At 44.9% G+C, this 15,995-nt stretch overlaps 1 protein-coding gene across 1 annotated transcript in view; it reads left to right on the forward strand.

Moving 5' to 3' along the window:
• Positions 1 to 15,995, forward strand: part of LOC139420365 (inversin-like) — a 32,062-nt gene that overhangs the window by 4,781 nt on the left and 11,286 nt on the right. Inside the window, exons 3-10 of the mRNA XM_071170392.1 lie at positions 4,671 to 4,770; positions 6,440 to 6,606; positions 9,591 to 9,764; positions 10,840 to 11,007; positions 11,152 to 11,332; positions 11,462 to 11,571; positions 11,668 to 11,839; positions 13,588 to 13,743. Of these exons, the coding sequence (XP_071026493.1) occupies positions 4,671 to 4,770; positions 6,440 to 6,606; positions 9,591 to 9,764; positions 10,840 to 11,007; positions 11,152 to 11,332; positions 11,462 to 11,571; positions 11,668 to 11,839; positions 13,588 to 13,743 (1,228 nt within the window). The remainder of the gene's footprint in view (positions 1 to 4,670; positions 4,771 to 6,439; positions 6,607 to 9,590; positions 9,765 to 10,839; positions 11,008 to 11,151; positions 11,333 to 11,461; positions 11,572 to 11,667; positions 11,840 to 13,587; positions 13,744 to 15,995) is intronic.

The following is a 15,995-nucleotide window of genomic DNA, read 5'->3' on the forward strand; positions in this document are numbered from 1 at the left end:
GCTTGAATATTCATGTGGATCCAAGCTAATCCAGATATGGTATATTTAAGATATCCTGCCCCCGGGCCCTGCTCCTTTTTACCCTGTGTGCTATAAGGAGCACATCGGACTCATTTTAATTGTTGGGCAATGGGGTGGGGGCTTTTTGATGAGTTGGTCCTGGAGGTGTTGGAAACTAATCTGATTGTTGTCAGACACGGCTGTATATAATTTGACCTTTAGAATAGCACATCATTGTGTCCGATGGTTTTATATGCTTTAGAATGACACTTCTGGTTTTGGCGGGAAATACCGGGTTACCCGGGAGAAAGGTGATTTATTCTTAGGATGGAACATTTGTAAAATACTGGGATAATATTAAACCTTAGTCTATCCCAACTCTCCGTATGCTCAGAGTCATCCCTGTCAAATGCTGTTCTCTTCATTCCATCTCTACATCTTTCTCAATCTATTTTTTCTCTCATTGATTTTTTGTTTGTTTTTCCAGCTGATTATGTCCCTGTGCTCTGATTCGCCGGCGGGCACGGCTCTCTGCACTCTAATTGGACATTTAATTAGATCACAGTTTTAGCCAATTAGACTCTGAGGGGGGAGGAGGAGAGTAGAGGGGCCAGAGGGGAAAGGGAGATCGAGCTCTCTCTCTCTCTCTCTCTCTTCTATCTCTCTCTCTCTTCTATCTCTTTCTTTCTCTCGCTTCTCTCTCCAGGGGCTGTCTCATTAGTGATATAATGGGTGATAGTCACAGCAACCCTCCCCCTGTGTTACTCCCTGAGTGGTACCACCCACAGACCCAGTGGCAGGGCTTAGACCTCACTATTATTAAGCCATGGGGGGGGGGTCCTGGCCTGAGTTTAGAGTTTTAATGTCACATACACAAGTACAGTCAAAATGTCTTTCTCGCAAGGAGGTGAACCCCAACAATGCAGTAATCAATAACAATGTAATACAAAACTACCATTTTTCACACACAGTCTGCTAGTTCAGGCTCCACGTCTTGCTCTTGTTAAAAGTAGTGCACTACATGTGGAATAACCAGGGTGTGATATGAGACACAGCCGGGGTGTTATTGCTGTCGATGGCTCTGATTAATCTTCAATACAGCTGACAGACTGCCAGTCAGTGAGACATCGACCTGCTCACAGACATGTAGATTAGTCACACAGACACACAGCCCAACCACATAATCACACATAAACACACACAGAGTGTGAGGTTAGTGTCTTGTGGTGCAGAATGGTATTGACTCAGTGGAATGTTCTGGTATAATATCACTAGCTAATGAGGCAGAGATAAGCCTTTAGAAACACAAACAACAGATCAGATATCACCAGAGGCTCCATAACATGCCAGTCAAAGTCACACCTATTTATTTTTTGTATGATTATAAATATATTTTTTAACAATAATTTTTAACAATAATCTACATACAGCATACAGATGCACACAAACATCAAGGACATCACACCTTCCCAGACACACCTACTCACACCCCCATCTCCAGCACCCGCATCGCTCGACTCCACATGGCCTGAAACTGCACCAATCACACCTATTTCTGCAAACTAAGTCTGTGTGATGATGATGATGGTGGAGGTGATGATGGTGGTGGTGTTTGATGAGTTCCTCAGAGGAGAGCAGTGTGTTTTTGAATAGTGTGATGTGAGCCAGTGTAACACCCCCCCCCCCCCCCCCCTCCAAACCTCTACCCCTCCAAACCTCTACCCCTACCCCTCCAAACCTCTACACCCCCACCCCCTCCCCTTCTGAGCTCTCAGGCTAGAAACACAAACAACACCGACCCCCCATTGGATACCAGCACTCAGAACACACACGCATACATGTACATTCACTCTCAGGTGTGAGCCCTTAGAGACAACACAGTCAATATCAATGTCCCTAGACGGTCTCACACATACCACTCACCTCTCTCCCTCCCACTTCTCCACCTCCTCACCCCTCAGGAGAGATAGAGTGAAACGACCCCCTCACACACACACACACACACACACACACTTTTTTATGCACAGTCTCTCTGCCTCAGGATGTTTAATGTTGAGAATCCTCTTGAGAAGGCTCTCGAATCTGTGTGTGTGCGTGCACGCACCCGCGAGCGTGCGCATCTGTGTAACCCCGTGCTGTGGTGTGTTAGCCACAGGCGCAACTCTCTGACCCCAGTAGTGGTCTGATTGACAGCTGTAGTCCCACCTAATTGCATTACCCTCCCTTGTGATTTGCTCCCGGCCCTGGGGGCTCATTTGTCAGGGTGCACCATGGGTACTATGTGTCACTCAGCTCTCTCTCCCTGGTGATTGGCTGTGTTGCGCCCCTAGGCCCGACCCCCAGCCGAGTGAGAGCCGCTTATTGGTCTTTGGGGAACCAGGAAGTGCCCCAGAGACTGTGCGAGGAGACAGGGAGTCCCTATTGGCTGATATTATCGCTCCTCCCGCCTCTTTACCTGTCTATCAAAACTACATTGAAGTCCCTCAGGTCTGCCCTGCTATCAGATCACACACACACACACACACACACACACAGGTGGATGGGTGGGTCGGTTTTTAATATGGAGCAATTGAAACTGTATTTGAATTCAATATTTTCGCATTTGTATAATGACATTGAATAAATATTTTTGAATTTATAATGCTCAAATTGAATCATTGAATTAATAAATTGAACTTCATGATTTGAAACTGAATTGAATGAATATTGCATTCAGGTTAAAACCTACATTTCAATTTCAGGAATGGGTGTAGGGTGGTTTTATTACAGTTTGATCCTCAGAATCTAAAGTGTGTATGTGTGTTGCCAAAGTGTGTGTGTGTCACCAAAAAGGAAAAACATCAAGAAAGGCTTCAGGCTCCGCCCCCCATTGCTTACCCAGCATGCCTCAGCTCTGTCCTCCATCAAACCAGACGCCTACACACGCATGTACACGCACACACACACACACACACACACACACACACACACACACACACACACACACACACATATATACTTTGATTCCGTGTCTCTGTTTGTATGTCTCAGCGGTTGCTATTCACTCTGTCCCAGCAGAGACCTGGTGTGTGTTCCCTGTCTCTCCTGAATATGTGTGTGTTTTCTGTATGTGTGTTTTTGGAGGAGTGTGTGTACTCTGTCTAATGCTCCCGCAGTGTCTCTGAAAGGTTGTGCGGGGGTTTCTGTTGCATTGAAATCCTCCAATATAACACTGAATAAAGACTGGGCCTAAATAATGACGGTGTGAGTGAACCTGGTCGATGCATTCCACCGTGTGTTGTCTGCATGCTAATCTACAGGTTGACTCTTCAGTACCACTGATGAATGGCTGAATTAATAACTTCCTCAATTCTGTACAGAACACCATGTTTTTCCTGTCATGCTTTGTTGGAATCCAACTTTTTCAGAAGTGTGTGTGTGTGTGTGTGTGTGTGTGTGTGTGTGTGTGTGTGTGTGTGTGTGTGTGTGTGGGCAGGGGGGTGGAGGGGGGTAGTTAGCAGCAGTCACAGAAGGATATTACTCCTGTTAATAGAATGTTTTGTTTGAAGGTGCTGCCAGATGGCATCTGTACGACCACAGCATGTGTTACATATTAGCATTCATTAAGTATCTGTGTTGTGTTCGTATGCATCGTGTCAGTCTACTTTGTGTGTGTGTGTGTGTGTGTGTGTGTGTGTGTGTGTGTGTGTGTGTGTGTGTGTGTGTGTGTGTTTGATCCTTGGAAATTAGGAAATTATGGGAGTTTGTGGTGGATCCCAGTGAAGCCCCCATAAAAACTTTCTGTCACGGAAAATCACTTCCCACGATATGGCTCTCACACACACACACACACACACACACACACACACACACACACACACACACACACACACACACACACACACACACACACACACACACACACACACACACACACACACACACACACACACACACACACACACACACACACAGTACCTGCAGATACACTTCATATCTCACACACACCCTCCACAGTAAGTAACCTCTATTACCCCCTGTGTCGGAGCAAGGCTACTTGGCAAAGCGTGAGAAAGCACTGTACATGATGGGTAATTGCCGTGCAGCACGCAGTGTCTGCATTTTACGAGGAGGGTGCAATGACGGGGTGAAGGGGGCATAGTACCCCCCCAACCTCTTCCTCTCACTAGCTTCCCAGGACCAGGGTTGGCAGGATGGAGCAAAAAGGTGTCCGGACAACTTCCTCAATGTTCAGTTTGTAATGCAACAGATCTTTGACTGCATAGCTGCACTGTTGTGATCCCTGCCTTGAATGGGCCTTCTCATGGTTAATGAATTGAGTTGGTTAGGGGCAGTAATAGATTTTGTACTTTGGGCCCCCTGGGCTAACCCACGCACACACACACACACACACACACACACACACACACACACACACACACACAGGCGTTCTGCAGTATTGATGAGTTATGAAAAGACATGAGCAGAGAACCCCCCACTCCCTGTCGGGGATCCCCCCAGCTGCTTCCTGTCTGGTTAAGTGAGGGCAGGAAGAGATTTAACTCCCACTGCAGGGGCTCACACACACACACACACCCTACTATCAGCCTGTATTAACACATGCACAGCAAGTGTGTTTACCTGTATGGCCAGGTGTGTGTCTGGCTCTGACTGGACTATATGTGTTGTAGGCATCTGACCCTTCACCCCCAAACCCCGCCCCTCTGGGCTCCCAGGTCCACGCAGCCGCCGTCAACGGAGACCGGAGCGTCCTCCTCAGAATCATCACAGGTATTATACACACATACAGTGGGGCAAAAAAGTATTTAGTCAGTCACCAATTGTGCAAGTTCTCCCACTTAAAAAGATGAGAGAGGCCTGTAATTTTCATCATAGGTACACTTCAACTATGACAGACAAAATGAGAGAAAAAAATCCAGAAAATCACATTGTAGGATTTTTAATGAATTTATTTGCAAATTATGGTGGAAAATAAGTATTTGGTCACCTACAAGCAAGCAAGATTTCTGGCTCTCACAGACCTTCTTTAAGAGGCTCCTCTGTCCTCCACTCGTTACCTGTATTAATGGCACCTGTTTGAACTTGTTATCAGTATAAAAGACACCTGTCCACAACCTCAAACAGTCACACTCCAAACTCCACTATGGCCAAGACCAAAGAGCTGTCAAAGGACACCAGAAACAAAAATTGTAGACCTGCACCAGGCTGGGAAGACTGAATCTGCAATAGGTAAGCAGCTTGGTTTGAAAAAATCAACTGTGGGACCAATTATTAGGAAATGGAAGACATACAAGACCACTGATAATCTCCCTCGATCTGGGGCTCCACGCAAGATCTCACCCCGTGGGGTCAAAATGATCACAAGAACGGTGAGCAAAAATCCCAGAACCACACGGTGGGACCTAGTGAATGACCTGCAGAGAGCTGGGACCAAAGTAACAAAGCCTACCATCAGTAACACACTACGCCGCCAGGGACTCAAATCCTGCAGTACCAGAAGTGTCCCCCTGCTTAAGCCAGTACATGTCCAGGCCCGTCTGAAGTTTGCTAGAGAGCATTTAGATGATCCAGAAGAAGATTGGGAGAATGTCATATGGTCAGATGAAACCAAAATATAACTTTTTGGTAAAAACTCAACTCGTCGTGTTTGGAGGACAAAGAATGCTGAGTTGCATCCAAAGAACACCATACCTACTGTGAAGCATGGGGGTGGAAACATCATGCTTTGGGGCTGTTTTTCTGCAATGGGACCAGGACGACTGATCCGTGTAAAGGAAATAATTAATTGGGCCATGTATCGTGAGATTTTGAGTGAAAACCTCCTTCCATCAGCAAGGGCATTGAAGATGAAACGTGGCTGGGTCTTTCAGCATGACAATGATCCCAAACACACCGCCCGGGCAACGAAGGAGTGGCTTTGTAAGAAGCATTTCAAGGTCCTGGAGGGGCCTAGCCAGTCTCCAGATCTCAACCCCATAGAAAATCTTTGGAGGGAGTTGAAAGTCCGTGTTGCCCTGTAACAGCCCCAAAACATCACTGCGCTAGAGGAGATCTGCATTGAGGTATGGGCCAAAATACCAGCAACAGTGTGTGAAAACCTTGTGAAGACTTACAGAAAACGTTTTACCTTTGTAATTGCCAACAAAGGGTATATAACAAAGTATTGAGATAAACTTTTGTTATTGACCAAATACTTATTTTCCACCATAATTTGTAGATCAATTCATTAAAAATCCTACAATGTGATTTTCTGTATTTTTTTTCTCATTTTGTCTGTCATAGTTGAAGTGTACCTATGATGAAAATTAGAGGCCTCTCTCATCTTTTTAAGTGGGAGAACTTGCACAATTGGTGGCTGACTAAATACTTTTTTTGCCCCACTGTACACACACACTTTCCCCTGTCCCCTGACCTTTAACCCCTGACCCACTGTGTGTAGTGGATCCCTCCCTGCGTGACCGTGAGGACCAGTTTGGGCGTACCCCACTGATGTACTGTGTCCTGGCTGACCGTCTGGACTGTGCTGAGACACTGCTGAAGACGGGAGCCTCTGTTAACAAGACTGACCATAGCCAACGTACTGCCCTGCACCTGGCAGCACAGAAGGTACACTACAACACTGAGTCAACCTGGAACCACTAAAGGAAACACTACAACAGTAGTGGAACCATCAGAACACTGAGTTAATATGTAGAACACTAAAGGAAACACTAGAACAGTAGTGGAACCATCAGAACACTGAGTTAACCTGTAGAACACTAAAGGAAACACTAGAACAGTAGTGGAACCATCAGAACACTGAGTTAACCTGGAACCACCAAAGGAAACACTAGAACAGTAGTGGAACCATCAGAACACTGAGTCAACCTGGAACCACTAAAGGTAACACTAGAACAGTAGTGGAACCATCAGAACACTGAGTCAACCTGGAACCACTAAAGGAAACACTAGAACAGTAGTGGAACCATCAGAACACTGAGTTAACCTGGAACCACTAAAGGAACCACTAGAACAGTAGTGGAACCATCAGAACACTGAGTTAACCTGTAGAACACTAAAGGAAACACTAGAACAGTAGTGGAACCATCAGAACACTGAGTTAACCTGGAACCACCAAAGGAAACATTAGAACAGTAGTGGAACCATCAGAACACTGAGTCAACCTGGAACCACTAAAGGAAACACTAGAACAGTAGTGGAACCATCAGAACACTGAGTCAACCTGGAACCACTAAAGGAAACACTAGAACAGTATTGGAACCACTCAGAACACTGAGTTTACCTGGAACCACTAAAGGAACCACTAGAACAGTAGTGGAACCATCAGATCACTGAGTTAACCTGTAGAACACTAAAGGAAACACTAGAACAGTAGTGGAACCATCAGAACACTGAGTTAACCTGTAGAACACTAAAGGAAACACTAGAACAGTAGTGGAACCATCAGAACATTGAGTTAACCTGTAGAACACTAAAGGAAACACTAGAACAGTAGTGGAACCATCAGATCAATGAGTTAACCTGTAGAACACTAAAGGAAACACTAGAACAGTAGTGGAACCATCAGAACACTGAGTTAACCTGTAGAACACTAATTGATCCTTTAGAATCCTGATTCCAGGGTATTCTAGAGCCTCTCTACACTGACTATACAAAACATTAAGAACACCTGCTCTTTCCATGACATAGACTGACCAGGTGAATCCAGGTGAAAGCTATGATCCCTTATTGATGTCACTTGTTAAATCCACTTCTGTCCGTGTAGATGAAGAGGAGGAGACAGGTTAAAGAAGGATTTTTAAGCCTTGAGACAATTGAGACATAGATTGGGGCAACTCAATTTTAGGAAGGTGTTCATAATGTTTGGTATACTCAGTGTATATCACATACTGGTAGCTTAGGTGAGAAGGTAGTGCCCCCCAGTGGTGGCAGACAGACACCCTCAGGGCGGCTGTTAAGAACTAGACAAGGGGATCGGCAACTTTGATGAAGGTGGGAGCCACAAAAAATCTGAGCGAAATGTTGTACTCTGTGAGCTAAACATTATAAACACCCCCGTCTTGACAGTGAAAACTTCAGAGTTAAATTCCTGCAATTCTACACATTTTGCCATGGGGCATAGAGTAAATTAAGTTTTAAAGCAAGTTTGCTGCAATACTGCACATTTTGCTGTGGCTCGGAGAAAAGATTTTGCAGTTCTACAACTCATTTCATGCAATTCTACACATTTTGCTGTGGCTTGGAGAAAATATGTTGCAGATCTACAACTCATTTCATGCAATTCTACACATTTTTCCCTGGGGCAGAGAGAAACATGTTCTGTTTTAAAGCTCATTTCCCCCGGTCAGTAATTCCACCATGATATCAGGTTTAGATAGCTGGCCACAAGACTAACTTACCATATAAAATGTTTTAGCTGACTTGGCTAATTGAGTGACTGTCAGTGACTGATATAACAAGAGAATAACTGCTGATGCACAACCAAGTTTCAAAATGTCACCTTGTGTATTCTACTATTCTAACTCTCAACAGTAAGTTGAGACCCCGACTGAGTTCCTAAAAAAATATATCTAAATCTAGAAAATGAAATAAAAGACTGGGCTGTGTGAGCAGTAATATCTCTATAGAAAGTGTTTATTAACCTTGTGGGGGGGTTGCTGTCAGGGCAGGTGAGGAGGGGTGGAGGAGGGTGCTCACACACACTCTAACACACACACTCTAATTCTAATGTGTGTGGGGTGATGGGAGGCCCTCTCTCTCTCTGACACCTGATCAATATCTAGCTGAGACAGGGAGAGACTTCTGGGATTACTGATCTAATTGGACTGAGAATAGGAGGATAGACCATATGTACACACACGCGCACACACACTCACACACACTCATACACACACACACACATACAGGCCTATATGGACACACATTTGCACGTGCACACACATATATACATACACACACACACACTTTCTCAAAGCTCACACATACTCTCACATGCATGCTCAGTCAGCAGATAGATCTGTCAAACGATGAGGCTGGAAGGAATAGATAGGAGAGAGTCTGAGAACCAACAGGAAAGAACAGAGAGGAGAGAGTCTGAGAACCAATAGGAAAGAACAGAGAACAGAGAAGAGAGAGGAGAGAGTGAGAACCAATAGGAAAGAAGAGAGAAGAGAGAAGAGAGAGGAGAGAGTCTGAGAACCAATAGGAAAGAACAGAGAAGAGAGAAGAGAGAGGAGAGAGTCTGAGAACCAATAGGAAAGAACACAGAGGAGAGAGGAGAGAGTCTGAGAACCAATAGGAAAGAACAGAGAAGAGAGAAGAGAGAGGAGAGAGTCTGAGAACCAATAGGAAAGAACAGAGAAGAGAGAAGAGAGAGGAGAGAGTCTGAGAACCAATAGGAAAGAACACAGAGGAGAGAGGAGAGAGTCTGAGAACCAATAGGAAAGAACAGAGAGGAGAGAGTCTGAGAACCAATAGGAAAGAACAGAGAAGAGAGAGGAGAGAGTCTGAGAACCAATAGGAAAGGACAGATGGATGATGATGGATTTGGATAAGACACCATAGAGAGAGTGTGTGTGTGTGTGCTCCAGGGGAACGTGCGGTTTCTGAAGCTGCTCCTGTCGCGTCGTGCTGATTGGCTGCAGAAGGATCTAGAGGAGGTAACACCCCTCCACCTGGCGACCCGTCACCCCTCCCCCAAACCCCTGGCCTTGCTGCTCAAACACATAGGACCTGGAGAGGTGGATACACAGGACAAGAACAAGGTACCACACACACTGTTTACAAAGTTGGGTAATAGTTCTATCAAACATACTTGTTATGGAACTGTCCCGGCTCGTTGATTTGATTGACTGAATTAGAGTTCACGTGGAGTTCTGCGCAATCCAGAGACACACACACATGACAATTGGCTGCTTTGTCCTGACTCTTCAAGGCAGACAGTTGTGCCAAATACATTCTACACGCACGCACACACAGACCCCCTCTGTCTGTAGCGATGATGTCTATCTGTCTGTTAGTTCTGTAATAATCCAATATGCATCATCAGCATGTCAGATGACACTGGTTTCAGTATGTCCCAGAATAGATCTCTAACAACAGCCATAGAGGAGGTGATATCTCTGTTATAGCATACTGTCACTGTTACTGTCACTTTTATTATCACTGTCACTGTTACTGTCACTTTTATTATCACTGTCACTGTTACTGTCACTTTTACTGTCACTTTTATTATCACTGTCACTGTTATTGTCACTGTTGCTGTCACTGTCACTGTTACAGTCATTACCACTGTTACTTTCACTATTACAGTCATTGTTACTGTTACTGTCACAGTCATTGTTACTGTTACTGTCACTGTTACAGTCATTGTTACTATCACTGTCACTGTTACAGTCATTGTTACTGTCATTGTTACAATCATTATTACTGTTACTGTCATTATTACTGTCACTGTTACTGTCATTGTTACTGTCACTGTTACAGTCATTATTACTGTCACTGTTATTGTCACTGTCACTGTTACAGTCATTGTTACTGTCACTGTCATTGTTACTGTCATGTCACTGTCACTATTACAGTCATTGTTACTGTCACTGTTACAGTCATTATTACTGTCACTGTTATTGTCACTGTTACTGTCATGTTAAATCTTCAGGCTTTGTGTGTTTCTGTAGAATATGTTCTAGGGCTCTTTAATTTAGATCACTGTTATTTCTAGGGCAAATAGCCTGGAGGTTAGAGCCTGGAGGTTAGAGGGTTGGGCCATTATTGGGCCCAAAATTATTATTACAATAGTGTCTGACCCCCCCCCCCCCCCCCCTCTCTCTCCCCCTGCAGCAGACTGCGCTCCACTGGTCAGCGTTCTATAACAGGCCAGAGCACGTCAGACTGCTCATCAAACACGACTCCAACATTGGCATCCCAGACAGTGAGGGCAAGATCCCCCTACACTGGGCTGCACACAGCCAGGAGCACACCGCTATACACACCGTCCGCTGCATACTGGTAAACACACACACACACACAGACACACACACACAGACACACACACACACACACAGACACACACAGTATCCAGTGAGAATGTCATCCTTACACACACCATCCTCTGCTTACTGATGTAAATGAGGTGTGTGTGTGTGCGCGTAGGAGGCGGCTCCTACCGAGTCTCTGTTGAACTGGCAGGACTATGAGGGGCGCACGCCTTTGCACTTTGCTGTTGCCGATGGCAACGAGGCAGTGGTGGAGGTGCTGACATCGTATGAAGGCTGCAGCGTCACGGCGTACGACAACCTGTTCAGAACCCCGCTGCACTGGGCTGCACTGCTGGGTAAGAGACTGTGTTTACAATGTGGATCCTGTCATCAGAATGTGGTTCCATCACTGGTCCAGATACTGTACTTGGGGGGGGGGGGGGGGCAACCCGAGCTGAACCTGGATATGTTGATGTGTGTTTCAGGACATGCCAAGATAGTGCACTTGTTGTTGGAGAGAAACACGTCAGGCACCATCCCCTCAGACAGCCATGGGGCCACACCTCTACACTATGGAGCTCAGAGCAACTACGCTGTACGTAGACACACACAGACACATGCACACATGCGCACGTTTTCACCTTATATCAGGGACTCATGTGTGTGCGTGTGTGTGTGTGTGCGTGCGTAGGAGACGGTGGGTGTGTTTTTGTCCCACCCCTCTGTGAAAGACGAGCCAGATCTGGAGGGCCGCACAGCGTTCATGTGGGCTGCTGGGAAAGGAAGCGATGATGTCATACGCACCATGCTGACACTCACGCCTCACATCGACATCAACATGGCCGACAAGTACGGAGGCACTGGTGAGGAACTCTGGGATGTGTTTAATACGCAGGGATTGTTTCAGTCAGCAGTAGACCAAGAGCTGCTGTGACTGGTCAGGCTGGTAGAGGACACCTCCCCCTTCATCCCCGGCTCCCTCCCCCTTCATCCCCTACCCCCCCTCACCGTCTTCACCACAGTTTCCCAGATCTTAATGTCCTGGTACTGTCACCATCAGAGCTACTCAGAGAGATAAACAGATGCGCAGGATGACACACACACACACACACACTCACACACTGATGCTAGCCTCTGTCATCCTGACGCAGGTGGCAGGACAGCGGCTGTCTGATGTCACAGGGGATTCCCCAGAGTGGCATAGATGTCAGGGGATTCCCCGAAAGCAGTGGAGCGGAGAGACGAGTGGGGAGAGAGACATGTCAACACATAACTGACACTGATAAGAAAATGACCAAAACCAGTGAGCATGTACACATACTCTCTCTGATACACATACTCTCTCTGATACACATACTCTCTCGGATACACATACTCTCTCTGATACACATACTCTCTCTGATACACACTCTCTCTGATACACATACTCTCTGATACACATACTCTCTCTGATACACATCCTCTCTCTGATACACATACTCTCTCTGATACACATACTCTCTCTGATACACATACTCTCTCTGATACATATACTCTCTCTGATACACATACACTCTCTGATACACATACTCTTTCTGATACACATACTCTCTCTGACACACATACTCTCTCTGACACACATACTCTCTCTGACACACATACTCTCTCTGACACACATACTCTCTCTGACACACATACTCTCTCTGACACACATACTCTCTCTGACACACATACTCTCTCTGACACACATACTCTCTCTGATACACATACTCTCTCTGACACACACACTCTCTCTGATACACATACTCTCTGATACACATACTCTCTCTGATACACATCCTCTCTCTGATACACATACTCTCTCTGATACACATACTCTCTCTGATACACATACTCTCTCTGATACATATACTCTCTCTGATACACATACTCTCTCTGACACACATACTCTCTCTGACACACATACTCTCTCTGATACACATACTCTCTCTGACACACACGCACGCACACGCGCACACACACACGCACATATACATATACACACACACATACACACACACACACACACACACACACACACACACACACACACACACACACACACACACACACATAAATACATAGAAACATAAACACCCACACACACACACACACGCGCGCGCGCACACACACACACACACACACACACACACACACACACACACACACACACACCATCCCCAAGCTGTAGACATGCTATCCTTTGTCCCCTGCTCTGCCCCGTGGGCTGATTGGAGCACTAATCACCATGGTGATGCCCCCGCTTCCTGCCCTGCAGGGACAATTTATGTGAGCATATGCTAATGAGTTGGTAAAATATGCAAATTATTCTGGTGTACTATGCTAATGAGGTTGAGTGTGATGGGGAGCAGAGTGGGTTGATCAGAGTCACTGGAGTAGATAGAGGGGCCAGTGGTGTAAATATTGACTGACATTAAATAACATCACAACACAGTACAGGGTCAAAGTGCAACAAATTACTTTTCATTTGACGAACTGGTTCTGAAAACTCGAGTAGTTGAGGCTGCTGAAGTGTGTGGAGACTGAAAATCTCAACTTAATGTGTGTGTGTGTGTGTGTGTGTGTGTTGCAGCGCTGCATGCGGCCTCTCTGTCAGGTCATGTGAGTACAGTGAGGTTGCTGTTGGAGAGAGGAGCCATAGTGGACAGTCTAGACGTAATGAAACACACGCCTCTGTTCAGAGCCTGTGAGATGGGACACCGCCACATCATCCTCACACTTATCAAAGGTACACAGCAAAGATGTGGATAAATGAAGATTTTGCTTTACTCCGGTCGTTGACCATTGGAAAAAAGGAGCGAGTGAGATGTCTCACTTCCTCTTCCATCTCTGCTACGCAGTAAACCAGTGTGTGTGGTGGTGATTATTGTAGACTTGGTATCCTAGTCCTTCAATACATTGTGGTCTGATAGCAGTAAAGAGTTTGTGGTCATACACGCATCCTTAAAAATGTAGGCGCTCACATCCCTAAATATACACATTCCCCCTCACATCCCCAAATATACAAATTTCCTCTCACATCCCCAAATATACACATTCCCCCTCACATCCCCAAATATACACATTCCCCCTCACATCCCCAAATATACACATTCCCCTCACATCCCCAAATATACACATTCCCCTCACATCCCCAAATATACACATTCCCCCTCACATCCCCAAATATACACATTCCCACTCACATCCCCAAATATACACATTCCCCCTCACATCCCCAAATATACACATTTCCCCTCACTTCCCCAAATATACACATTCCCCCTCACTTCCCCAAATATACACATTCCACCTCACATCCCCAAATATACACATTCCCCCTCACATCTCCAAATATACACATTCCCCCTCACATCCCCAAATATACACATTCCCCCTCACATCCCCAAATATACACATTCCCCATCACATCCCCAAATATACTGTTAAAGGAATTAAATTGCTCTATGTTTTAATACCCAATTAAAATTAAACACTCTGTCAATTCATAAGGATTTGTAAGATCCTTATTCTATAATAATAGACAGAGCCCAGTCTTAAAGTCATACAGCAGAGTTTATTCTCGAGAGTACTGCTCCTTACACATTTTACCACAGGTTATAAACTGAAAATGACATTAGCGTTTTCTAAATGTTCTGTCTCTTCTTGACACTGGTAGAAAGGCTCTATAGTTCTCAAGGCTTCCCTCTTCGCCTAGAACCAAGGTCAGCCAGTGTAGATAAGCATTCTAGTCAGTCTGGAGATATAGTTAATTCATTTGTACCAAGGAACAGACAGTAATTTTTCTAAACTCTTGACCACATTCACACACATTATATTCAGTACTGGGATCAAGAAAGAAAACTCATACACATACAGAATAGTATTCTGATTAGTACATATACAGTAACATAATAGTATTCGGATTAGTACATATACAGTAACATAATAGTATTCTGATTAGTCAGTCCTGATTGAAATGTATACATAATTAGTCATTATAGATAAAAATTCCCTTAACATATACACATTCCCCCTCACATCCCCAAATATACCCATTTCCCCTCACATGAACATTATGCGCATGAAGCATGGTGTGTGTCTTTTCACTTTTGTGTATAGTCAATCAAAATTGAGCACATACAAATTGGGCCAAGTTAAAACCTAGGCAACAGTAATCTTTTTTTGATGTCTATAATCCTTTGTGACTGTATGTACCTCTGTGATTATTTATGATTAACTATGTGCAGAGTGAATAGAATTTGTTCCACACCTACCATGCATGTGCATGTGAGGCGAAATGTGTATATTTGGGGATGTGAACACTCAGTTTGTTTGACCTGACGAAGATCCGGTTCGGATCGAAACGTTGTCAATAAAGCTGTGAATTGGGAGGTTGATTCAATAATATCTGCAATTTAGCAGACACTTTTATCCAAAGCAACTTATAGCCATTTTGTATGTGGTGCTATGCTCTATCTACTGAGTCTTATAGGACTACACTAGTGTACCATGCTCTACCTACTGAGTCATACAGGACTACACTAGTGTACCATGCTCTACCTACTAAGTCATACAGGACTACACTAGTGTACCATGCTCTATCTACTGAGTCATACAGGACTACACTAGTGTACCATGCTCTATCTACTGAGTCATACAGGACTACACTAGTGTACCATGCTCTATCTACTGAGTCTTATAGGACTACACTAGTGTACCATGCTCTACCTACTGAGTCATACAGGACTACACTAGTGTACCATGCTCTATCTACTGAGTCATACAGGACTACACTAGTGTACCATGCTCTACCTACTGAGTCTTACAGGACTACACTAGTGTACCATGCTCTACCTACTGAGTCTTACAGGACTACACTAGTGTACCATGCTCTACCTACTGAGTCATACAGGACTACACTAGTGTACCATGCTCTATCTACTGAGTCATACAGGACTAACCTAGTGTACCATGCTCTATCTACTGAGTCTTACAGGA

Source organism: Oncorhynchus clarkii, chromosome 2 (assembly GCF_045791955.1).
Source record: "Oncorhynchus clarkii lewisi isolate Uvic-CL-2024 chromosome 2, UVic_Ocla_1.0, whole genome shotgun sequence".
Lineage (NCBI taxonomy): Eukaryota > Metazoa > Chordata > Actinopteri > Salmoniformes > Salmonidae > Oncorhynchus > Oncorhynchus clarkii.